The following is a 27,863-nucleotide window of genomic DNA, read 5'->3' on the forward strand; positions in this document are numbered from 1 at the left end:
AGCACCAAAATGCAATCTCCAAAATGTAATGGGATGGATTTTCATATCTTCACCTTCTGAATGCCAAAGAAAAAGAGAGCTCATTCTGCTAGAGGTGCTGATTCACAAGTATATCTGTTAATAAGTACCACCATTTGTATTGTCAATAAGTACAGTGTTAACGGACAATTGTTGTGGCCTTCCATTGTATAGTGCACCAAAGGCCAGATGATCTAGAAAAGCCCTTCAGAGCTTGCTTTTATTTCAGCAGCACTTATTAAACGATAATCTATTATTACTTTTAAAAACCTGAAAAAATGTGTAGCTGTTTCAGGCTGTCATTACAATATAGAGATGCCAGTCTTATATAGTATCCACTGAGCATTATCCACCTTCAACAGAATGCAGTTGCCCTGGCAGCTGTGTCACACTCCTCCCAACCTAAAGCAAGATGTCCATGTGTGTTCTTTTCACAAAGTTCTACTTTCCTGGTGTATAATTTGTAGTATTCTGATAGAGAAAGTCGAAGTACTGGTTTTCTCCCATCATTAAAACTATAATAAAGCAATTTGAAATGTGACTTTGCAATAGGATGGATATATACTACATACTTGCACAAAGAAGTGGTTTTTCACCTTTTAATATCTTACCACCAAAGAATCAGCTCATCACCTTGAATCCCAAAATATACTTCATCACTATTTTATCAATGAATATAAAACAATTTTATATTGATGTGAAAGAAATAGGATAGCCTCAATGGCAGAAGTTACTGAAATAATTAAATTAATCCTTTTTAAATCAGGAATTTAATGATTAAGGGCTGGATTTTGGATACTGTGTCTCCATCCCTATTGCTTTAGAAGTTGTTAGGCACTTTGGTCCTCACCCCTCACATCTCATCAACACCCCCACCTACTCCCCTGACCTCTCACGTCTTCCATGCCAACTCAATGCCAAATCATGCCCCCCAACCACTCATGATCCCTCATACCTCTATGCCACCTCCATAGTTACTCACCCAGTATCCACCACGGGCAAACCTCAGGAGCCATGTGGAGATGAAAAAAAGCTTCTAACAATGTAACACATCTCTCACTCCTATCTAATGATGAAAATACTCCCACTCATAGCATTCATTCAAAGCTTTTAAAATCTCAAGTGATTAACCTCTATACAAACAATAAACTTCTATTCAGACCCCACATCAAAGACAGCTGATCTTTCAATGCCTTCTTTAAGCTATCAAACTGTGAACTTAGAACTCCTTGCTGAAATAATTGTAGCTTTTTAAATTCAGTCAAACATTCATAACGACATGAAAGCCCTTGCGGAAATGTCAACAAAGCTCTACTGAAACTGCATCGAACGCAGCTACATTTTTTTTCAAACCTACACCTGTCAATCAGAGCAATCAAACAGTATTTTTTAAACTTTCACTGACAGCTGCAGCCTGCTTTTTGAAGTTTAAGAGCACGCCATTGAAAAAAACTTCAAATCATGACAGTTACATAAGCCTTATCCATGCTTTAAATGCACTTACATCTACTCCTTCAATTTCTGATTCTGCTACTGTGGGTTAAGGCCCTTAGATCAGCCAAAGTGGGGTCTGTTTAAACTCAGCACTTACCCTTTCCCCCCACCATCAAAAGTGGGATCTATCAGAAATGAGAGCTGGACTTCTGCATCTGGGTCCCACCCACCAATGTTAAAAGGTCCACAGAACCTTCCTGCTAAAATCCGGCTCTATCACTTTCCTGATTAGTTGCAATGCAAGAGTAAGATAGCTTATGCTGATAGTTATTTTCAACAAAGATGCTTTATCCACAGATAGCTAGCTTTTCATGTATAGAAAAGCAAGCATAAATAACCAGTATAATATTTTCTATTTCTTTATAGGCTCCAGTTTACAATGTGTGCTACTAGTGAAGAGCTTCTAGGCCATATATAATGGGAAATTTCATATACACTGCTCACAATTTTCTATCTACTAAAATGAATGGATAGAATTAATAAAAGATAAACAGACTAAAAATCATTGGAAGCGCACCAGCAACTTCCTGACATACATGGCTGGCAGCTGAGACTCCAGGTGGACTTCCGATGAAGAGTCATATGGACTTGAAACGTTAACTGTGTTCATCTTCACAGATGCTGTCAAACCTCCTGAGTTTTTCCAGCTATTTTTGTTTTGTTGTAGCTGAGGCTCCAGGTGGTTGTATGTATTCAGCAAAGTCACCTTTCATATCAAATATCTTCAAAACTTCAATGTGATTTAGAATCTCAATAAGTTAGTCTATATTCCAAAAAAAATTAAAAATCAAGTTGTGGTGTCATGTTTGTTTTTAATCAAATCTAAGTTAAAATCTTTCAATAACTCTTTCCATTAAATTCTATCCACTGTTCTTTCTTTTTTAGCTTACTTTTTAGCTTGTATACTTATCGGTCATGTAAATGGCAGCCACGCACAGATCAGAACGTACAGAATATACATTTACAAAATTCGATGTTAGCATTAAGCATTGATATTTTTCCTAAGAAGAAATGTAGATGAGGAGTTTCGCCTATTGACAATACATAATCAAAAATCGGGGCCTCCAGCACTATTTGCCGATGTGCACAGCTGCCAAGTGAGGCACCTTGCTGTAGCACACATTCTGAAAATACACTCTGATGAGTAAACCTGTATCTATAAATATTAGCCGCCTATCTGGTTAAGGTAATAAATAACTGATCTGTACATATCAAAGAGATAATTGCTAGCCTGCACACAGTTAACTGATCAAAACCAAGATAATAGGGACAGTACAACTGGCCTCCGGTTTCTTCTCCTGATCAATATCCAATGACTATTCTTGGAAGTGGAATTATTATGTGGATATTGGGTAGAGACAGAATGGCGCTTGGCTGTGAAGGTCCCTGGGGCCAAGCAGCCTGCCTTTACTCACTAACAAGGCTCACATTGTCAAAGGCATTTAAAAGTACCAGAGGGCAACTGAGAGCTGTGGACCCATATCCCAATGACAAATGAATGTCTTCAGGAGGGCAGAGAAAGGAAGAAAATTGGAGTGAAAAGCATATTTCCAAGTATATTTATTTTTACATATTTCAATGAAAAACCTTGAAATGGTATTATTGTGCTCCCCAGTGTGCAAACAGATGGGTAGATCAATAGCATTTCAACTTTATTATAAGCACTGCAAAACAACACTATCCATGGAACTTTCCTTATGGCATCTCTCAATTGATTGCCATAACTTCAGCAGATGATCAGTAACATTTACATATCTATCACCATTTTCGCTGAATTGCTGCTCAAGTTCTAAGAAAAATACATGCCTATAATATCCAAGGGCTTTACTGCTGATGAAGTTAATACTATACATAGTATACATACATTCTAGCTTGTCCTCAGGTCGTCCTCCTTCCAGTAATGACAGGTAGCAAACAATATCCTTCAATTGAACCATGTCTGACTCATCGGTGCTGATGAGGGAAGATGTTACAGAAAGAGATGGGACTCCTTTAATCATCTGCAGCTCATTCTTCGTTTCAGAATTCTTGAGTCCTAAAGGGAACGAAACATGATTTTTCAAATCATTTTGGCAGATGCATGTTTTTCTTCACTAATTCACTGAGGACAAAGTTCTTTAATGGCTTTTGAAGTACCTGCAGGTTTTCTATTCAAGATAATAGTAGCAGAAATAATGTACATTTCAAATGTTTAATTATTATAAAATTAAGAACCGATTGTATCAATAAATCTGCTATTACAATTATTAGGGAAGCTGAATGCTAATCGAGTAGTATGCTTTGCATCTTTTTTTTTAAAGTCTCTACAGAATGCAATGAATTACCTCACTGTCCCCCACTTGCCTTCATTTTTCAATTAACCATAAGAACATAAAAAATAGAAGGATTAGGCCAATCAACCCCTTAAGCCTGCTCTATCATTCATTAAGGTCATGTTTTCTACCTGAGCTAACATTTCCCACACTATCCCCATACCTCTGTTTTCTCTTAGTGACCAAAAATCTCTTGACCTCTGACTTGATTCTCATTGGCAAAGCATCCACATGTCTCTGGGGTTCAAAATTCCAAAGATTCAGAACCCTTTGAGTGAATAAATTTCTATCAAGTCCTAAATGGTTGACCCCATGTTCTGAGATTATGATGCCTAGTCCTAAACTCCCCAGCCAGGGAAAACAACACCCCAGAATCAACTGTGTCAAGCTAGCCCTGTAAGAATTTTGTATGACCTCATTCTTCTGAACTTTAGGGAATTTAAACCTAATCTACTCAACTATTCCTCATAAGACAATCCCTTCATCCCAGGAATTAGTCTGGTGAACCCTTGCTACACTCCCTCTAAGGCAAGCACTTTCAATTTGAAGTCAAAACCAGATTTGAGCAGTTCAATTTCATGAGCTGATCATCCACAATTCATGTTTATTTTACATCTTCACTGACTGGACAGGTTGAACTCTTGAACTTCGGATATTTCAAACTGAATAAAATATTTCTAATAAATCCAGTGCAATTTCCACAAAATTCCAATCTTTTAAAGCAAAAAGTGAACCATTGATGTTTAAAGCTAGTTGAGTGTTGAGTTGTCTGAGGTACGTCCACAATTTGTTGTGCCCTCCCACCTTTTTATTGAACATTTCCCACAATTTTATCTGTCTACATGAACCCAATATATAATAAATTTTTACTGTGATAAATCATAAAAATGGGCAACAAATGTTTATGTTACATCTTTACTGACTGGACAGGTTGAACTCTTGAACCTCTGATATTTCAAATTGAATAAAATGTTTCTAAAACAAATCCAGTGCAATTTCCACAAAATTTTACCTGTCTACATGAACTCAATATACAATAAATTTTTACTGTGATAATTCATAAAAATGGGCAACTGCATTTTCATTTTATGAATAGGAATACAGTGCAAATTCAAAGGGGTGATAATATATTTGCACAAGAAATAGACCACAATTATAATATATTTTGCAATTTTGGGCACTATGTTACAGAAAGAACATTAAAAGCTGTGCTGAATAAACTGCATGAATGACCAGGATAAGAAATTATAGTTATGAGCAGAGAATTTAAATATTAGGGTAACTTCAATTCAAACAGGGTAAGCTAAGAGGAGGTTTTTAAAATTGGGTATGGTTTTGATAGGGTGAATAAGAAAAGGCTATTTCCTCTTGTTCAGGAATCAGCAACAAGGGACATCAATTTAAAATTGACATGAGGAGGGGGGTTTGGAAAAATTTCTTTGCACACAGTTGTTAGAGCATGGAATGCTTCACCACAGAGATTAGGTAATGCACAGAATAGCGCATTCTTAACGCACATGTGAATAATCATTTAAAGCAGAGGTAGCGACACGGGGAGGGAGCAGATAATCTTCAGCTTCACTCCTTGAGTGGTAAATTGACAGAATTGATCAAGTGCCCAATTTTAATTTCTATTACAAATCAAGTAGAGTCTATAATGATGGACAATCCACTCTGCCAGTTTGACACAGATGTGCTGAAGGTGAAAATTAGCCCAGGGCTAGGTGGAAAGATGAGCAGAGGAACTAGTTTTGGATTGCTGCACAAAACAGCACAGATACAGTGAAGTGATTAGCTTTCTAGGCTTAGAATTCTATGGTTTTATAGAACGCCTTGAGGATATGAAAGGAGGAATATAAAACTAAATTATTTATTTCTTCAGCTTATATGGCCAGAATATTGCCATCAGCATGCGGAGGTGGGCCCGACACACCAACATGCAAAATGACGCGTGAAGACGTCGGGCGTGCATCCTGACGTCATCGTGCATCATTTAGATAGTCACACTGGAGGCGGCTGCGCACCCACCGAACTGTCAAAGGCCCATTAAGGCCATTAGGAAACTAATTAAGCCAATTAACAGTGCTGCCCGTCCAACCTTAAGATTGGCGGGCAGGCAAAATCCCTAAGCGGCCTTCGCGTTTTTCAGGAAACCTCACCCACAGGCAGGCTGAGGTTTCTTGAAAGTTTAATAAAATAATTAAATCAAATTTGTGAGATGCACAAACATGTCCCAGCTCATGTGACACTGTCACATGAGGGGACATGTTTAAATAATTTTTCAGATCATTTATTAAAAATTTGTACTATCAACTTAATCTCCCTGAGGCAATTCCTGAGCTCTTTCGCATGCAAAAGAGTGCAAGCCCCAACTCTCCCTCCTCCCCCCACCTGCACAGGTAGGGCTGAGCGCTACTGGCTGTGCAACTCCTTAATTGGCTCGCCCACGTTAAATAGCGGCGCAAGCAGCGATCAGCTCTGCACCCGCCCCCGCCCACTCCCACCCAGCCCACCTGACACAGGTAGGTTTCTGGTCTATATTTATTCTTCTTGCCCCAATTATGCCACCTTCTAAACAATAACATCCCCTGCACATCAGGTCACAAACTTCCCATTTATTTCACGTTGTCAAGTCAAATCCAAACTAAGGACCTTATTACAGCTCAAACTTTACTGCCAACCATGTGCGTGTGAACAAGACATTTGTGAACTATTAAAGCTAATCTAGGGGGCCGTTTAGTTCAGTTCACTAGGTGTTCTCGTTCTTACATTCAAATTCATTCAGGCCCTCACTCTTTCCTATTTCTGCAATCTCCTCCACACCAACAAACTTCTGAGTTCTCTGTACTCCTCCAATTCTGGCTTTTTGTGCATCCTTGATTTTCACTCCTCCACCACTGACGCCTATGTCTCTGCTGCCTAGTCCGCAATTTCTGTTATTGCCTCCATAAGCCTATCATTTTCTCCTTCTTTAGAATGTTCCTTAAAACATACTTCTTTGACCAAACTTTTGGTTGCCCATCCTATATTTTCCTTGTGTGTCATTTTTTGTCTGATAACACCCCTGTGAAACATATTGGGATGTTTTACTGCATTAAGGGTGCTACATAAATGCAAGCTGTTATTGTTGGAAGGTTACCAACTCCATTTTGAGGCCATTATCTCCCTCTTAATGCCAGTAAAGGCAGTCAAGCAGGTTCTTATGTGTGCCAAAGGACTCAAGAATACCCAATGCAATAACTATCTGCAAAAATGGAAATGGGACTAATGCAGGTAAAAGTCAGTTAGTTTAATCTGTGTCAGGCTACCTTTAGAGTTTCACATATTATTAGACCTCAGCAGAACTCTTACAAGCTCTCCATATTGACTTTTGGGAAAGCCCCTAAGAGAATAGGCATTTCAGTGGCACTAAGGGGGCAGAGATTTGAGACAGAATTATTTTTGGGCTGGAACTCGGCACTCTTTTAGTTTTAATCAACTGAATTGTTTGAGGCCTTTTCCTCCATGAGATTCATGTAGGTCCCAAAAATAATGATCAAACATAATTTCCTGATATTTGTGCCAGGAAGGGGCATTGGAATGGGATCAAGGGAAACTCTGTGGGTGCAGCAACTCTTAAATACCTTGAAGGAGGAATTTTATTTCGTAATGTCTACACTACTACTGTAGTGTTTTTGTTTGACACGTTTTCATTCTTCTGAATTTTTCTTTTAAATATTTTTTGTGAAAATAATCTGTCTGCAATTTATTCTCTGTCTTTAAAATAAATTTCTTGGCAATGTAGGCTAAATTTTATTGCTAAGTGTCAGCCTTGGCTCTGTGGGAGCACTTTTGCCTCTGAGTGAGAAGGTGATGGGTGCTTTCCTCAGTCCTGAGCATACAATTAGGTTGAAGTTCAGTATAGAATTGCTGCACTGTTGCTTAGTTGTTTGTATTCATGTGCTGGGCCCCACCATCATTGAGGGTGGGAATGTTCATGGAGCTTCTTCTTCCTGCTCATTGTTAAATTGGCCACGACCATTCATGACTGTGTGTGACAGGGTTACAAAGTTTATTGTTACTATCTCCAGACAGCCCCTTTTAAATTATTTTCAGCTTTTGCTTTTCATTCCAATGTCACCTATTTGCCATTAAATGCAGGTATCATAACCTTCTTTAACAGTTTCACATGGCAAACTTAGCCAATTGCTTTCTGAAAGACTAAGTAGAATGCAGAAACTGGATAGCTTTATTCCGCTATTTTATCTCCTCAAAAAATCCTGAACATTAGTGGGACATGATCCATTTCTTTTAAATGCAGTGCTGATGACTATATATAGTCTTTAAACAAAACAGAATTAGTGCAATAATATGTTTCAGCAGAATTTATATCATACTATGTGATTATAAATAATGCATTATCTTGAAGGCAGCACTTGTTTTAATATTCATGCTATTTTCATTTGGAGTTTCAATCAAATGGACATCAAATCCTTTGGGCTTTTTCTCTCAGTAACAACTTCCACCAATGGTTTCCATGCACAGAAAATAAAAGCCAGGAATGAGAAATAGAAATCCTGAGCTTGTCCTGTTGCCAAGAACGCTCTGTTAATGGAACACATTTTTGATCAGTAGTTTTGTAACAATTTAGTTTTTCATGGCCCCTAATGGCTTGATTTATTAAGACAGTGAGTAGCTGAGTTAAACATATCAGAATTTAAAAGATACTTAGGTCTGGAATTCTATTCAGTAACCTCTTACTGAAAAATTATGTGGGTGGAGGTTGGACAATTACAGGGTCAGGTTTGGTTGTGCGATTTAGTTGAATTGTCAACAAAAAAAATGTCTCAGAACGTACATGACAAATGGCTACTTAGATAAGGTACTGCAGTGTAACATAAAACCACAGCCCAGAATGGAGTCAGTACCTTCAGAGGTGGTGGGTGGAAAAGAGGGAATTAGTGAAAAAGTCAGGAAGAAAAAAATTGCTTCACCACATGCACATTTTGATTTACTGTCTGCAGGACAGCATTTATGTGCAGAACTAACACAAAACATTTCAAGCTTTGTTTATTGCAGCATGTTAAGGAAACCAAAATGTCTTTGCTTCACTTTAAATTCTACATCATACTTGGTCACATCTTACGTCATGTAAAGTCAGCCCATCTTTATCAATTGCTTAGAACCTCCTAAACCTATAAGAAGATGTTAAATTATTTAAAAACTCGAAATAATGACAAGCACTTCTTCCAGTTCCATAGTGAGCAATTGATTGCATATTTCAATAGGCCACGGGAATGCCATGCTGAGAAAGGTGACTGGGTTAGCATGTGCAAAGTAGGATGTGAAGTTAAATGAATAGATATTGTGGCCATGAAATTGGACAGGGCCTGAAAACAGGTATAGTATCTCAATGTAAAATTAACTCACACCCGCTGATCTGGAGAATAGTTGCGTGCAACCAGCACTAAATGCACTACTGAGTGACATGCAACACTCTGTAGGGGCCCCAAGTTTGTGTAACACTATCCCCACTTAAAACCAGCTTGCAATAATTAAAGCCAGGCTGCACCTGGCTTTAGAGATGCTAGAACTAGTAACACTAGAGTGTGTGAGCAAGATGATCATTGAGCTATGGCAGAACAGGACAAGATTCTCTGACACTTGCATTGAATCCCTTGGATGAGGAGGCAGATATGAAAGGTCCTCTATCCACAAAAGGCCAGGAGGTCCTCCTGAAAACCTGTACAAAGGCAGTGGGACCAGATTGTTGTGGTGGGAAATGCCAGGAATCTAGCCACGAGGAAGTGCATGCATAGCCACGAGATATTCAATGTGTTGAATATGTACAACTCATTGAGCTCACACAAATGGTCAAGGTCAGTAAATTCATCTTCAAATGGCATACTCCAAAAACCACATCACTAGATTCACAAACTGCTAAATACACCACACCCCATTACTCACTTAGCAACAATCTCTATCAATCATGACTCATTCATAACATTCATAAACTTCACTACACTGTCACACACAGCCCTGCTGCAAACCTCATGCCAACATCTGACAGCTTTCACACATTGTCAGTTAGCTAACCATGATAGCCACATCATCCGAACACATTTCACAACGTGCACTGACACAATTCCCTCTCTCTTGCAGGAACACAGTGGCACACAACCAGAGGCAGCAGCACCTAACCAGTGGAGGAAGGGCATGGCTGCCATTCTAATGCTAATGGAGGAGACAGTGGTCCCCATTATTGGTGTGGTCAGCATTAGACCATGGCCAGTGATAGCTCTGAAGCAATCGAAAATAATAGCATCCTCATACTGAATCCCCCTCACATCACAGGGATGGATAATAAATGCTGCCCTTGCTAGTGATGGTGACATCCTGTAAAAAAAAATTAAAGCCCTCCCACTCATCCCACAAGCTCTTCTGATTTACAAGTTGCAGATGGTGTAAGCCTTCATCTCTTGCTTTTTCTGTCTCCCCCCATACCCACCCCAACAGATTACCCCACTATGACCCTACTCTTGCGCAGTTCTTCCTTCAGATGCCCAAGGGGTGCAGGAAGAATTGGAAGAACTGGAAGACAGTAATGAAGAAGAAACTCACTCATGTCACTTACTCTCACACTTGCAGCCACGAGTTGAGACACTGACAATATACAAACTTTGGGGGATAGATTATAAGCAGAATCTGCCTGTAGTGAGACACATGTGGCCTACAGTGAGGGCAAGGGAAAAGGGTAGAGGAGATGCCAGCCTTGGACAAGATCACACGTGAGTTGTGCTCTAGAGAACTCAAACGAGCACTTTAATGCAGTAAATTGCCAAAGAAGGCTGATGGATATGCACACTAAAATGCTTGGTGCTTCAGAAAAACTGTCAGAAAGCCTGTATGCAATGTAAAGGAGCAAGGAGGAGTCCAGCACCAACTTGACAGAGGCTTTGTGCAGAACCTGGAGACCATCCTTTCCAGCAGAGAATTGATGGTCAACTGTATAAGGACACTTGTGCAAATGGGAACTGGAGCACAGTGATGATGTTACTGAATTGATAATCTAGAGGCCTAGACTAACAATCTTGAAAGAAATCCCACGACGGTAGCTGAGTATTTTAAATTAAGTTCTTTAAATAAATTTGGAATAGAAAGCTAGTATCTGCTATGGTGACCAAGTAATACCAGATTAGTGTAAAATTCCTGAATTAACTGGGTGATTGCAGAACACCTCTGCTTAGTCTACAAGCATGACCTTGAGCTTCCTGTCATTTGTCATTTCCATTCTCCACTTTGCTGCCAATTTCTGTCCTTCCTAAGGCAGATAGCAAATTACTGCACTGGTGTATCACCCAATTCTATAATTAAAGCATCAACCTCACTTGCTTCAATATGGCACATTATCCACCTGCATTCTGGTTTCCAGGCCATGGGTGCCCAGCTCTTAGACCGGGCTGATTTCAGAATGTAATCAGTTGAAAGTTATGAGGATCTGTATCAACATCTGATGGCTATCTTTGAGGAAAACCTCTTGCTGTGAAGTGGGCTCAGTCATCACAGTCTGTTTCTTGATGAGGATGAAGAGATCACTGGGGAACGTAATGGTCCTATGTTGACTGCAATTTATTCAGCCTAGTCTACCATATCTAGTGAAGCAGAGGTATTGCACTTAACTCAAGTCATGGATCCTGGCATCCATCAAGCCAGAGATCTCCCAGCCTTGTGCATGAAATTTGTGCATCTGCTGATGCCAAGGTTCTCCGCACTGCAGATTCCTTCTTCCGGGAACACCCGACAGTTTTGCCCTTGCATAAGAAGGCCTGACTCCATAAGTCCCTTCCTTCACATACACAACAGGTCTTGTGTCCATTGTGTAAGCAAGAGGATCAACCAAATAAATATGTCCTCAGCAAGTCTAATTTTCTGCCAGAACCAATATGGCTAAAGCTCATAGGATAGCTGCAATCCTATGATAACAGTATCATTGCAGACACTTGTTTAGACAAAAGGGATGAAAAACTTGCTGGTGGTTTGTTGGAATCAGCTGCAATTCATGTCCAGATTTGTCAGTCACCCGGCTTAGACACATTCTTCGAGCACCATTCTGTTCCAGTGACCATTGACAGTGATGCCACTGGCAACATGATCTGTGAGTCCACAGTTATGAAACCCAGTGTCCCAGTTAAAACTGCATCCCAATCTGATCAACAGGTTGATGGTTCATCACATTTAAATGTTGTTGGTGAAACACAGTTCTCTGTGCAGAGACCATCATAGCCTTCCATCAGAAGCCTGGTCATAGTGGCCCTTGATGTTGAGGTACTCGCTGACACTCTATTCATGGAAACCAATGATGTGTCAATTCAACCAGCTAAATGCCTTGGGCTGGTTGGTGACTCCACCATCCAAGTTTATCAATCTCATGCTTCCTCCAGCCCATGCAGGTTGGGACGGGCAAATGTACTTGGCACTCCATCAGGGTCAACAACAAATCTAGCCAGAAGATTTGATGAAGATGACATAGCAGGCCTCACAACATGTGCAGTTGAACCATCCTGTCTTTCTTCAGAACCAAAAGGGTTCCAAGCCAGCCAACATTTGGCTTCCACCATATATTTTGACGAGTGTAGCTGACAAGGTTTGCATAGCAAAACTCTCCCATGAACTGCAAGTCCTGTCTTGCAATGAGCAGATATGACCTTTCTTCATCCCTAGCAAACAACATTCTCAACCTTGTCAGGACAACATGACAGATCCATTTACTAAGTAATGCAAACATAAGCACCATCAGCTATTTTCTGAGTCTGTCCTTGTGAATCCAGATCACATCCTGCCTCAGCGCACACACATTCTCAGCTCCACACACACCTTCAAGAGTATGATGACATCTTTGATCCAGCATTCCCAGGTTATAATGGAAAAGCTGAACCCTTCAAGGCTAGTATCAACCAGGGGCACATGCAAACTCCACAACACAAAAGGTCACCTTCTCCAGTGCAAGAAAAAAATAAGAGTTCAATAAAAAGTTGAAAACCTTGAAGCCTTTGCTGGAGTAGATGATGTGGGGATCACTGTGGTGTACCTTGACCCACAATTTCTCGTGAACTCGTCAAATAAGCATTTTTGACCTGTCATAGCATGCGCTGATATTGGGTGCTGCTGTAAGCCACAACCTTTATTCATGTCAGATGTTGACTTGACCTTACACAAGGTGAAAATACATCATTGCAACAGATCTAACCAACATCTTTAACCAGATTCCATTAGCACGATCTTCCCTGAAGTACTGTAGAGTGATCACATCATGCAAAGGCAAACATGTATACACTCAATCTGCCTTGGGAATGCCCAGATTTGAAACCATCCTTGAGGAATTGACATGCCGTGTCTTCTGTGATCTTCTAGAGGAAGGCATCATCATTGAGCTTGCGGATGACCTCCACTGTGATAGTAACAGTCCTGAAGAACTTCTGCACAACTGGCAATGTGTACTATATGTTCTGTCATGATGTGACCTGCACCTAAGGCTATCATCTGCCCGAAGGCCACAACTATTCTGGGATGAATTTGGCCTAGGGCACCTTGCAAGCTAGCCCATACCATGTGGCCACCCTCTCTACCTGCCTTCCAGTGAAGAAGGTTTTTGACATGAGATCATTCATTGGAGCCTTCCAAGAGCCCTTCCTCAGTGTGCCTCTTATTCAGCCCTCTTGGAAGGAGGTCCTGCTGGACATCAATCCAATGTCAAATGGACAGATGATCTCTGCACAAGCTTCCATTTGGCACAATCTGCTCTTTCATCTGCTAAAACCATTATCCTTCCCCATCTAGACAATTAAGTCTGGATTTCACAGATAGCACTTTTAAGAAGCGTGGCATCACATCCACCCTGAGTGTGACCCAAGGCAACAGATTCAAACTTGCTGTTTTCCTCAGTGCCCAACTGCATAATTATTAAGATAAAAGCAAAAAACTGCGGATGCTGGAAATCCAAAACAAAAATAAAAATACCTGGAAAAACTCAGCAGGTCTGACAGCATCTGCAGAGAGGAACACAGTTAAGGTTTCAAGTCCGTATGACTCTTCAACAGAACTAAGGAAAAATAGAAAAGAGGTGATATATAAGCTGGTATAAGGGTGGGGGGGGGGGTGGTGGTGGGTGGGACAAATAGAGCTGTGTAGAGGGCCAGTGATAGGTGGAGATAGCCAAAATATGTCATAGAAAAAAGGACAAACCCTTAATGTCACCTATTAGCACATTCCTTAGATAATATCACCACCTTCAACACCTCTTTGTCCTTTTTTCTATGACATTTTTTGGCAATCTCCACCTGCTCTCATGCCCACATGTTCGTCCTTGGCCTGCTGCATTGTTCCAGTGAAGCTCAGCGTAAACTGGAGGAACAGCACCTCATCTTCCAACTAGGCACTTTACAGCCTTCCGGAATGAATAGTGAGTTCAACAATTTTAGATCATGAACTCTCGCCTCCATCCTCACCCCCTTTCCGATCCCCCTTTTTTCCAATAATTTATATAGATTTTTCTTTTCCCACCTATTTCCATTATTTTTAAATGTATTTCTATCCATTGTTTTATCTCTACCTTTTAGCCTATTTCGATCCCTTCCCCCCATCCCACCCCCACTTGGGCTATCTGTACCTTGCTTGTCCTGCTTTCTACCCATAATGTCACCTATTAGCACATTCCTTAGATAATATCACCACCTTCAACACCTCTTTGTCCTTTTTTCTATGACATATTTTGGCAATCTCCACCTATCACTGGCCCTCTATCCAGCTCTATTTGTCCCACCCCCACCCCCCACCCCCAAACCAGCTTATATTTCACCTCTTTTCTATTTTTCCTTAGTTCTGTTGAAGAGTCATACGGACTCGAAACGTTAACTGGTTCCTCTCCGCAGATGCTGTCAGACCTGCTGAGTTTTTCCAGGTATTTTTATTTTTGTTTTTGTTTTGCATAATTATTAAATCGCCTGGTTGTCTTGTGAAATAGAAGCTGCAGTGCACAGAAAACCTTGCGCACAAGCTTATGAAAAACTGCATGGGAGAATTTTCTACCAGTCTATGAATCACTACTTTCCTTTCCACGGTCAGTTGCTACCATTGCTCAGGATGGCTTACTTGTCCTTCAGCGCAGTGAATCCCTTGCTCCCTCCAGAGAACGCATTATTATTCCACATAATGTCACCCCACTCACGACAATGTTAAACCTCAATCCCGCCTCAATATTGCTCACCCATCCTCCCTCTCCCGACAATGTCGAGAGGGGTATTAGGGTCGAACATTGTGGGAATGGGGGCTTGGGGGTCGAACGCTGTTGGGAGGGTGAGCAATGTTCAACTACACGCCCCCTCTGCCAACAATGTTCACTCACTCTCCCGACTCACCTTCCTGGCTCCTGTCCAGCTGATGTTGGAAGAGTTAGTATTGACATTGGGTGTACGGGAGGGGAAATGAGCATTGTTTGGGGTGAAGGATAAGCGTTTTCAGGGAGTGAACAATGTTGGGGGATGAGCGGGCACAAAGAATGTCGGGGGGGGTGGTGAGGAAGGCAGTGAGCATGTCGCGGAGTGAGGGAGGGAATGAGCATTGTCGGGGGTGAGCTTGTGTGCATTTTCTAAAGCTGACAGCTCCATTTAAAACAGTGTAGATCAATGAACTAAAGACAGATTTTAAGGGCCGTGACTTGGGAGCTCATGACAAAAAAGAGTATGGCTCTGCTGCAATTACACTCGCTACTTGTGGACTCTGTTCGTTGCTGGATTCAAATTGGAGCCAGAACCAGAATGTGCAAAGACTCCAGTGTAAAATGGTAAGCGGGCAGCTTGAATCGCAATCAGCAGCAGGTGGGTCCGCTACATCACTGACCGGAAGACCTGGACAACAGTTTACATTTGGGAAAACTTAATAGAAGATGTTACTGTGCTTCAAGGGGAATGGAGCTTATTGATTTATTATGCAACTGAGTATAAATAATGTCTGCAGCTTAAAAATATTATTTCTACTGGGTAGGTTTTCAAAACATCTTTTTTTTTAATTTTACAGAACATCAGCACATTTATCAAAGAATAAGCTGCTCGTTAAAGAACAAATTGTTGAATTTTTCAAAATGAATTTAGAAAAAAAATAATCTTCACTCATCCTCATTTTATTCTAGTAGAGACTCCACTCAAAGCATTAGCTTGTTTTTTCCCTTTTAGAAGTTGGCAGGCTTGCTGCATATTTCCAGCATTTTATGTATTCGTTTTACAGGCTACATTTTATGAATTCACTTGCTTGGCATGGAGCTTCTCCCTGTAGGACCACAAAGCAGAATGGAACCCATTTGATGATGGACAACTCCTATACACATTTTTATATCAAATTAAAATTCAAACTCCGACAGCTGCTGTAGGGCATAAACAGGTAAAGTTTAAACATAATTTACCAAAAGAAAATGATAAAATGCCCAATTTGGATTCAGGAGGCTGGGTTACATACAGCAACTTTTCTTCACTAGAAGAAGCTGGTGTTTTATGTGAAGAATTGCAATAGCAGTACTCAGAAGGATTATGATTCTATTTCATATCAATCTTACATTTTCTGGGACCAAAGAGCTTATCAATGAGATTCCTTAGGGATCCAGATATGCAAGTCTATTACAGCTAGGTCAAAGTGACCACCTGACCAGGAATGCGTACATCATCCTGCAATCTGTTAACAATATCTCTGTCCCTGCAGAATGTTATCTCAATCTTAAAGCACCCTGATCATTTCATCTAAAATAGCTGCAGAACATGTGACTCAGAGAGATACTCAGAAACTTAAGCAGAGTACCAATTACTCCTTAATGTACACTGTGATCCACAAAGGAGCCCCTACATCCCTGATCAACAACAACACCAATTTGTATTTATAAGCCATCTTTAAACATAGTAAAACACCTCAAGGCACTTCACAAGTGCATTATCCAGCAAAACTTGATGCCAAGCCACACAAGGAGATGTGAGGGCAGGTGACTCAAAGCTTGGTGAGTATTTGAGGGAATATTTCAACAGGATAGAGAGAGAGGTAAGAGGGGTTTAGGCAGTGAATTTCGGATCTCATGGTCTAGGCAGTTGAAGTTCACATCACTTTGTGAATATATGTACACAGGCTTCACATACAAACCATCACTGACCACACATATTTAAGTTCCCTGTGTTTATTTGCATTATTTAAGAAAGGTGAAGGAGAAAGAACAGAAAATTATTCAGCTATTAGTGTAACATCTGTTGTCAGATAGTTATTGAAATCCATAACTAAAGACAGAGCAACTGAAAACTTAGAGGGATTTGAGCTATTAGCAAGAGTGAACATTTGTCAAGGCCGGGCTATAGCTAATGAACCGAATTAAATTTTACGAGGAAGTAACTAAAGTAGTAGGTGGTAATGGATGTGGTTTATATGGGCATCCAGAATTGCAATAAGATTCTACATAGCAGACCAATAGCTGAAACTAAAACTCATGAAATTAAAGGCAAATTATTGGCCTGATTGGGAGATTGATTAGGCAGCAGAAGAGAAATTAAAGGTAATAGGTGTTTACTTAAATTGGAAGGAAGTGACTTGTGGTCTTTCACAAGAATCTGTGCTGGGTCTTTAACTATCCATTGTACTTATTAATAACCTAGATAATATAACAGACAGTCATATATCCAAGTCTGCCAATGCCAAAAAGATTGATAGCTTTGTAAATAATGAATATGGTGGCATGAAATTGCAAAGAAACATTGATAGATTAAGTGATTGAGTAAAATTGGGGCAGATGGATTTCAACATAAATAAGTTGTGAGGTCATTCATTTTGGGCCACAAAATATCAGAGTATTATTTAAATAGTGACAAATTAGGAACAGTGGAGGTCCAAAGAGACTTAGGGGTCCATGGACACGGATCACTAAAATATAGTAGTAAGATACAAATATAATCAAAAAAAATAAATATGTTTATAGGGGGCATTAATAGAAAAGAGAGTGGGTTCTGCTAGAGCTATTCTAAGCCCCAGTCAGGCCACATTTGGAGTATTCTGTACTGTTCGAGACACTGCAACTTAGGAACGATACATTGGGTTTGATTGGAGTGCAGCACAAACTCACCAGAATGTTAACCAGCATTCCAAGAGATAGATTATGAGAAGACATTTCATAAGCTATTTTTGTATTCTATGGAATGGATAAGATATGGGGTAATTTGATTGAAAATTTTAGGCAATTGAAAGGATAGGATAGAGAGAGAAAAACTTTCCCGTTGATGGCAGGCCCTTCGACAAGGGGACAGAACCTTAAAATCAGAGCCAGGTCATTTAAGAGAGAAGCTAGGAAACACTTATTCATGCAAAGGGTTCTGGAGGTGTGCAACTTTCTCCCACAAAATGCATAACATCATAACTCAATTATTACTTTTAATTCAAGGTGATATATTTTCCTAGCTAAGGGTATTGAGGGCTATGGAGCCATGGCAAGTGGATGGAGGTAAGATACAGATCAGCCATGATCTAATTGAACGGCAGAAGAACCTTGAAGGGATGAATGAACTACTCCAGGCCCTATTGTGAAAATGACTATATTTTTAGATAAAGCTTGTAATACTACATTTGACCACTTAGTGTCAGTCTAAACTGAGTATGTGAAAGAATCTTTGCCCTTTTTTTCAAACCATTTTATTGTTGTAATTTTAATACCACAAATTAACAAGACCATCTTCAAATATTGAACACATTTTAAACAATGATTGAAAACCTATCATACTTCAATACTCACAATGGGAAAGTCAAGGCATTATAAGACCTCCATGCACAGTGCAAAATTAATATGAAAACAATTAGGAAAGGTGCTATTAAAATAAATAAACATAACCATTTTCATATTTTGTGAAATATGAAGAAAATTATGGGACAAGAATTAACCTAAACTCACCACTGAATGCTTGAGATTTATCAAGTCAGCCTGAATGAAAAGAAGTTCCTCAATTCATATCTTTCCACATGATATATTCTAAAATTTTCTGAGTATCTCAACAGTCATTTAAGATGTTTGGCAGCTATGATTTGCATATAGTCAATCAAATGGTAGTCTTGAAGTGTGGTCCTAAGCAATTACTGTATGCAGCTGATCATAGGGAGTGAACGTATGTAACAGCCAGCTCAATACCCTTCACATCAAACATCACAGGTGGAATTTTACTGCTCCTCCCACCAGCGGGATTTTCTGGTCCCGCCGAAGTCAATGGACTTTTGAACTGCTCGCTACATTTTCCAGCCCACCCACACTGCGACAGGGCCTTAGAATTCTGCTCCATGTAAGCGCTCTTTCCAATAGGAATCATTTTCCAATAGGTGTCACTAGATAGTGATGAGGAGTGGAACATTAGCCAGCTTCGCACCATGCCAGCAGAAAGAGCGCAAATAAAATTATTTGAGAAAGTAAAATAAAGATGCCAACAATTGTTGAATATTCTATCCATAACATCAGAAAACCATCGGTTCACTGACAGCGACTGGAGAATCAAAGCTGGGATCCCTCTAATGTACCGTGGTTAGAGTCACACCTGGCGGTAGATTCATCATTGTGTCACTGAGAGAGAAGTAATGAAAGATTTTTTTTTAAAGTGTTGAATGAAAATTTGTGTTGAATTTGAATCTGCCAGGGTAGACGGATGTTGCAACTTGTGGGAGGTTAAAGAAGCAAAAAAAATGCCACTATGCCAGGAAGCTGACAGAAACCAGTGACTTACAGATTTAACTCATGCACATTTGTTATCACGTGGGAACGCCCTCCAGCCAGGTCAGCCATTAACATAAGTTAAAAAGCAATTCACCAAATCCTTGAACTTGGATTCTGTCTTTAACTACAGCCGCATGGGTTTCCTGGACTCTCTCAAATATGCCAGGATTAACAAGGTGATGAGGACCATCGGGATTAACTGGGCTGAATAATTGAGAGGCTGGAAAGCTTTTAAGTACTGAGATATAACAATTGCTTCTTTGCCTAGGTGAAAGGTTTGTGCTCACAGGACATCTTCTGATGTGTGCTTTCGCTGCTTTGGAGATCATTTCCAAGACTTTGAAGATAATCCCTGTACCCTTGGAGTTTCTTGACTTTGATTTGCACTTCCCCCCAGTTACATTCAGATCAGTAAGGAAACAGCTTAAAGAGCCATGGGGCAACTTGCTCCATGAACTAACTTGCTCTATGGACTTTGGATTCCCGACCTGATGCTGGCTTCTCCCGCTGGGTGAACAGGTCCAAATGTTAAAATCCAGCTTTTTGTGTTGGAATTGGAAACTTAACAAGTAGGCGCCAACATTTGCATTACTCTAGAATTGAGGCATTAGGTAAGCAACCTTGTGCGATCAAATGAAACCGAAGTGAGGAAACTCTTAACATATCCAGAAATATTTTTATGTTCTATTAAATATACTGCATATATAAAAATACAGGCCCCAAAATTTGGTCAACAACAATGAAGAAATGGTGATATATTTCCAATTCAGGGTTCTTAGAGGGGAACTTACAGATTGTCCTTCTAGGCAATAGAGGTCCTGGGTTTGGAAATTACTGTTGAAGAAGCCTTGGCAAGTTGCCGCTATGCACCTTGTAGATGGTACACACTGAAGCAATGGAGTGCCAGTGACACAGGAAGTGAATGTTTAAGGTGGTAGATGGGTGCCAAATAGCTCGCTTTATCATGGATAACAGTGAGCATCTTGAATGTTATTGGAGCTGCATTCATCCAGGAAGTCCATCACATTCCTGGCTTGTGCCAGGACGATGGTGGAAAGGCTTTGGGGAGTCAGGAAGTGGTTCATTCACCACAGCATTCCCAGCCTCTGAGCTGCTCTTGTAGACGCAGTATTTAGGTAGCTGGTCCAGGTAAGTTCCTGATCCACAGGATGTTGATGTTGGGGGATTCAACTATGGTAATACGATTGAACATCAAGAGGAAATGTTTAGACGCTCCCTTGTTGGAGATGGTTATTGCCTGAATCTTCCATGATCACTCGCAAAGATACCTTCCATCATTTTGTTGATGATTGCGAGTAGACTAATGGGTCGGTTATTGGCCAGATTGGATTTGTCATGCTTTTGGTGGACAGGACACACCTGGACAATTTTTCACATTGTTGGATAGATGCCAATGTTGTACTGGAACAGCTTTGCTCCTCTGTGGGACATTTATTTCTTCCTCAACTATGTAGTGGAAATTCAGCACAGATTAAAAAAACTGGCAGTGCAGTATTTAATACTAAGGGATGAAAATCATATGGGCCTACCATTATACATCATCACTGAATGGTCTACATTATCTCCATCAGCCAACATTTCCCCCAAAATGTACTGATTTCAAGCTTAGATCCTTACTCACTCATCTTTTAAAAAAAAAGTACCATTTTACATTTACTCACTGTCACTTGGCAATAAGCCTCATCAATAGCACGGATGCTTTATTTACACCTTAACATTACAATTTAATTGGGTGCCATAAGGTAAATGTATCTGTGCTCCCAGTGTGGAAATTTGCTTGTTAACAGTGATCATTAAGACTTTGAGCAAAGAGACCCCATAGGATTTTCCATCCATTAATATTAAATACCACACTGTCAGGTCTTTACTCTGGCCTGAATCCCCACTACGTACTTGAGGAAGAAATAAATGTCCCACTGAGGAACCAAACTGTCTGCTTCAAATACTGTTTCTATTGCTCGGTTAAAATTGCTCATGCATTAAATATTTAGTATGGGTATCAGAATAATGAAGTGGGAGGAAAAGGCTCCTTTTTTCGGTTGAGAAAATATTGGATTACTCTCTCACAGCTTTGTGTGCAGCACCACATACACATTCACCAACTATGGCTGCAGAGGTAGAAGTCATGATATTTTTATTTATTATTTGAATTTTGATGCCACAATGAAATAATGAAATATGAATAAAGTAGTCGATTTTTCTAAATGCAATTATCCTGTTGTTTCACAATTCCATTTGTTGTGCTTTAAAATTTATGGGCAGATCTGGACGAATAGCTTATAGGGTCAGATTTTGCAGGGATAGTAACAGTGATGTGTTCAGCGTTTGCTGCTACTGGATTTTGGAGATGCAGCACAACATCCAGAATGTGAATGCACACTGGATCACACAAATCCAAAGGTTGTAAGGGGCCAACCAATGCTAACCCCAAGGGTTCACTACTTCAAATGATAAGTATGGAACCAGCACAAATTTGGGCTAATTATTGCCCATAATTAGGAATGAATTGCACTTTAAAATTTTACACCTACATTTCCAGGCCAAGGGATCTCCTCTTAAGTTAAGTCCTTAATGAGGAGGCCCATACCATTTTAAAAGTTAAAATGGATCGATTTCTTAACATGAATATAAAATCTATGACTTTTTAGGCTGATATATCAGACATTAATATCCCTTTCTTTAAAAATGATTTATCTGATCAAAAGAGTAAAATTAACCATGTCTACTATTTCTGATTTTTCAATGTCTTTTTATTGCAGCAACCTGCTTTGCAAAGTTTTTTGGTGCAGTGACAGTAAGCCAAGGCCACAACTGCCTACCGTTTTCAGCCACACTGGACAGTGCTGTTAGGCCTCACTACCTGGAGGGAATCCTACCTGAAGGTAGCCAAAATTTGTGGCATGGGGTTTGCAAGTAAATTTGCATATAGATTTATTTGATGTCAGCAGCAAGTCCCATTGTGGCCCTGCTGACTGCATAATCCAGGACAGTGGATTTAGCCCGCGACATGAAGAACAAATGTTTGAAAATACAATGGTCTGACATTAGCTCCACTTTTGTGCTCAGAGGTAAGCATAATCTGGCCGCAAACCAACTCTGTGGCTTAAAAGACCAAGGATTTTTGGGCAAAGGGAGTTAAACGTGTAATTACACTGTGCCCAAATCTCCTCAGCCTTACTTTGCTGTACATCAAAACCACTGTACAAAAGAATCTCTGCTTACAAAAGTGACCACAATTAGAGTTCTCAAATGTGAGCTTCTTCCAACACTTTCTTATTGTGATTAGCTTTGTGGGTGCAGCGGAAAAGAAAGTCACTCTTCTGGAGTTTTACTGCAAGTTTCAGAGTGTTCCGCAATTTTCTCTCAGAGATGGTCTTTGTTTTCCATTTCTTTGGATGAGTTTTTTGGGTGCAAGTCTAACCCACATTAAAAATTGGAAAACTTTTCCTATTTCTGTTGCTAATTTTTCTTGGCACGATTATTGATGCTGATTCACATCCATTTTAGTTCACATTCTAAATGAGATTTGGAGAATATTTGGCTGTAAATTGACATGGGCAAAATGGGCATGTTAAGCATGTCTTTCAGGTCTAAATTCTGGGTTTCGCCCACAAAGCAATCTCTGACTATAAGCACTGGAATCACCACTAACATACTGTAAGAGATGAGGCCCTTATAGTGCCTTATCTGAGATGATCCTTTAAGTTGCTGTAAACTGTTTCTACAAAATCAATCAGTTCCTGCACTGTATAGTGGGAGCACGATGTCTCAAGGCAGCAGTCGCATCCTCCTTGCTGATCGGTCCAAGTTTACAGTTTCTAACGGCATTATTTCCAGATCTGTACCACTCCAGCATTGATATTAGAACGAGGAATGTAACAATAAGAAACTACTTGCAGTCACTCATCCCAGTTTACATCACAGCAAGACCCCTGTGTCAGCTTGTTTGCGTAGCCAGCATGCTGTGTGATTAATGAAGATGGAACATATCCTCTCTGCCCAATTCTGCTAAAACTGCAGCTGAGTAAACACCTTTCTGTTGATTCTATACAGTCTGGCCCACATGAAAAGCTGGCTTGCTTTCAGCTATCAGGAAACAAAATACAGGAAGAGCTCAATTTTTTTAAAATGCTAAATCAAATGTTGACTCCAATTTGTCATTCAAGCTGACCTGCTGGAAGAAGTCCTGCTCCCTTTCAGTGATCATTCTGCAGCAAGTTTGGTTGTAAAATTACAAACCAGGTTCCAATCTAGGAACATCAATTTTGTGCCCTGTGAAAGCAAATAGGGGTAAGAACAGAGCTAGATAAACATTGATGTCTTTCTTTCTTTTCTTGCCTATTTGCCTACCCATGGTGAATAGGGAACATCTTGGCATAAATGCCAGTGTGCATCCATTAGGAACTGCTGCTGTATACCCCTGTAGAATTGCTGGTGTCACAGGAGGCTCCGATGGCAAACACTTAAGCTAGTAGGGGAAATCTTGGGCATTTGCCTGCTCACAGAAGCTGCAACCTACTGTCCTGAATTCAAAGCCTAAACAAGCAACAGCCTGACACTGTCATAATCTCAGAATCCTATCAATTAGCCAATGTACAAGATTCTACCATTACCATTTGTGTGTATGTCCTGTCCCAGCAGCAGGACAGGTCAACCAGGGGTGGGTGGGGATACTGTTGTAAACAGTTGGATGAGCGTGGCACTGGAAGTCCTGAACATTGTCCTTAGATCCCATGATATCTTTTACCTTTAGATCAAGCACCTACTCCCTCCCTCAGCTAATGTTTCAGTACTCCTCTACATTGAATACCATTTGGAAGAAGCATTGAGGATAGCAAGGGTACAGACTTGCAGTTTGGGTGGAGGGCTTCAATGTTTATCAACAGGATCAGCTCAGTAGCATCACCACCGATGGAGCTGGCCAAGTCCTGAACCACATAGTGGTGTTCATGCTCAACAATCAATTTGCACAGATGCATGTGCCCATGACAATATAACTGGGAGTGGCCACCACACAGTCATCGGAGAGACCAAGCCTTGTCTTCCCAATAAGGACACCCTACATTGTGTTGTGTGGCACTACTACTGAAAAGCGGGACAGATTAAGAGCAGATCTAGCAGCTCAAAGTTGGACATCCATAAGGCACTGTTGGCCAACAGTAGCAGCAGAATTATACTCCACCACAATTTGTTACCTCATGGCCTGGCATATCCCTCATACTACCATTATCATCAATCCAGGGCACTAACAGATCGGATCAAAGTTCTGCAGCCCTATCATATCTAGTTGTGATTGGTGGTGGAAAATTAGTTAACTAATGGGAGGTGGAGGCAACATTAACATCCCCATCCTTAATTATGCTAGAGTATGCATGTGAATGCAAAACATAAGGCTGAAGCATTTGTAGCCTTCTTCAGCCGGAGATGCAGTGCAAATGATCCTTCCTCCACCTTGGCTTTCTCCTTACCATTACATAACCCATTCTTCAGCAACTTTAATTTACTCCATATGTTAAGAAACATCTGAACTCACCGGACATAACTATGGGCCAGAACAATAGCCTGTAATGCTGAAGATATGTATTCCAGAACTAGTCCCACATCTAGCAAGCTGCTCTAGTACAGCTACAACATTGGCAATTGCCCAACAATGGGGAAAATTGCCAAAGACTATCTGTTGATGAAAAGCAGGTCAAATCCATCCCAGCCTGATTTTATTTTTTTTTTAATTTATCCTTTCATGTGATGTGGGCATTGCTGGCAAGACCAGCATCCCTAATTGCCCTGGAACTGACCTTTCTTGGTCATTTCAGAGGGCAGTTAAGAGTCAACCACATTGATGGGGGTCTGGAATTACATGTAGGCCAGACCAGGCAAGGATGGCAGATTTCCTTCCCTAAAGGACTTTAGTGAAGCAGATGGGTTTTTACAACAATCAATGATAGTTTCATGGTCCCCATCACTGAGCCTAGCTTTATGTTCCAATATATTAATTTAATTCAAATTCCACCAGCTGCCATGATGGGATTTGAACCCATATCCCCAGATTATTAGCCTGGGCCTCTGGATTACTAGTCCAGCAACATTACCACTACGCCACCGTCTCCCCCATCAGAAAAGTAATGGAAGGAGTCTTCCTCAGTGTTATTAAGCGGCAGTTAGTCACCAATAATCAACTAACTGATGAACAGTTTTGTTTCTGCCAGAATCACTTGGCTCCAATCCTCATTATGTCCTTGATCCAAATACAGGCAAGAGATGAACTTAGGGGTAAGGAGAGGTGAGATTGACTGAGCTTAACATCAAGGCAGCAATCAGCCAAATGGGACACTGAGAAACCCAGTAAAACTGAAATCATTGTGAAGTCTTTCGGGTAGCTGAAATCATACTTAGCTGCAAGGAGGTTGTGTTTCTTGAAGGCCTGTCATCTCAGCCTCTTTGTTGTAATGTTCCTTAAGGACCCTTGACCTTGATATTTCATCAATGACTTTTCTCCTAAGATCAAAAGTGAGGATGTTTGCTGATGATTACACAGTGTTCAGACTTCTTACAATTCCTCACATGATGAAGCAGACCACATTCAGCAAAACCTGGACAGCATCTAGGCTTGGGCTGATAAATGGGAAGTATTCTTCATGCCACATAACTGCCAGGCATTAACCATCTCCAACAAAAGCTAGCCTAGCCATCTCTCTTTGACATTCAATGGCATTTACATTGCCAAATTCCCCAACTATTAACTTTTATAGGGTCATCAAATACCAGATACTCAACTGGACCAGCCATACAAATGTCACGACTATTTGAACAGAGGCCTGGTATTCTGTAGAGACTTGAACATACACTCTCTCGGTCATTGCTATATTGCATCTGCAGTGTGCCCTATGTACCAGATCCACTGCACCAACTTGCCCAGGGTTCTTCAACAGCACCTCCCAAACCAGCAACCACTGTCATCTAGGACAACAGCAACAAGTTCATGGGAACACCATCACTTCCAAGTTACTTTTATCCTGATTTGCAAATATATCACCGTTCCTTCATTATCACTGGTTCAAAATCCTGAAATCCCTACCCAACAGCACTGTTAGAGTACCTGCATCATATGGACTGCAGTGGTTAAAGAAGGCAGCCCTCTGGTACCATGTCAAGACAATTAGGGTGGATAATAAATGTTGCTAGCAACACTCATATCTCAAGAATGAATTAAATATAAACTTAACATGCCTGGATGTATTGTTCAAATGGGCTGAATAATGAATTTGCACTCTGCACAAAGTGTCAGGAAGTTGTATATAGGGTCTTATGGGGCTAATTTATGTATTTTGATCAGGTGGGCACCTCCTGCATCAAGTAAGTACATAACATAAATTAAACATGAAAATTTGGGCAACCTGGTGGAAAAGTATCCCCTCCGGTGGATCCATGAAATTAAAGAAGTTATTGACAAATTTCTGTCACTACATTCCAGTGAACAGGGAGAAAGCACTTCTTCAGAGGGAAAGGAAGCAGAGAAATTGGAAGATAACTCATTCACTCCCACATCTTTCCTGGTAGTCAGTTCAAATATTCTACTGGTAGTTCCAAAGGGATTGATCACATCACTATTATTGTCAAGAAATTATATATGACACTCTCAGAAAAAGAAACTAAGAAGAAAATAAACCTACAATACCATGGAACCATACAATACAGCATTTCACTGCTGGCAATCTTGGATGCAGAAATGTCACTACACTCCTTAAATTATTAACAATGCAATAAAAGAAATTGTGAGCAATTTTTTTTCAAATAACCATTTCATAGTTTGAGGGGTTCTTTGCTATTTCTTTATTGTCTGTAGTAAGCCCATTTTTCATGATTGAATCTTTCTAAAGCTACTAAAGTTGCATTAACCAGAGTTTACATTGTCAAAAGGACAGATTTTCATCATCGATCGGGGAAGCTGAAGTTAGGAATATCCCGACTTGGTAGACGCACCTCCATATAAATAGACCCCGTGTGTACTATTTTACTCTAGGGAGGCAGGACAGGATAGAGTCGGTTCCATCAAACCTGGAAGCAGCAGAAAGAATAGGCACCCAATACTGAGTTCATTGATTGATATGCCATCTATTGTTGCTTAGAAAAAAAATTTGCCATCTGATTTTTTCCAATTTGCATTGACTCACTTATTTAAATTTTCCAAGGTTTGTTATTATTGGTGAGTCCATTATGAATGCTTGGCTGAGTTTCAAAAGGCCCAGAACCACTTATCTCAGTAGGGGGCT

At 40.3% G+C, this 27,863-nt stretch overlaps 1 protein-coding gene across 3 annotated transcripts in view; it reads right to left on the reverse strand.

Moving 5' to 3' along the window:
* dgkb (diacylglycerol kinase, beta) overlaps nucleotides 1-27,863 on the reverse strand; it is a 975,484-nt gene that overhangs the window by 772,053 nt on the left and 175,568 nt on the right. For 2 of the 3 annotated variants that reach the window (XM_041184471.1, XM_041184470.1), the window contains 2 exons: nucleotides 9,759-9,769; nucleotides 3,377-3,518 (listed from right to left, as the gene is read on the reverse strand). In XM_041184471.1, the coding sequence (XP_041040405.1) occupies nucleotides 3,377-3,518; nucleotides 9,759-9,769 (153 nt within the window). Of the gene's footprint in view, nucleotides 1-3,376; nucleotides 3,519-6,672; nucleotides 6,700-9,758; nucleotides 9,770-27,863 lie in introns of all 3 variants that reach the window. The other variant, XM_041184469.1, reaches the window with a different exon arrangement.

This window comes from Carcharodon carcharias, chromosome 3 (genome assembly GCF_017639515.1).
Source record: "Carcharodon carcharias isolate sCarCar2 chromosome 3, sCarCar2.pri, whole genome shotgun sequence".
In the NCBI taxonomy this organism is placed as follows: domain Eukaryota; kingdom Metazoa; phylum Chordata; class Chondrichthyes; order Lamniformes; family Lamnidae; genus Carcharodon; species Carcharodon carcharias.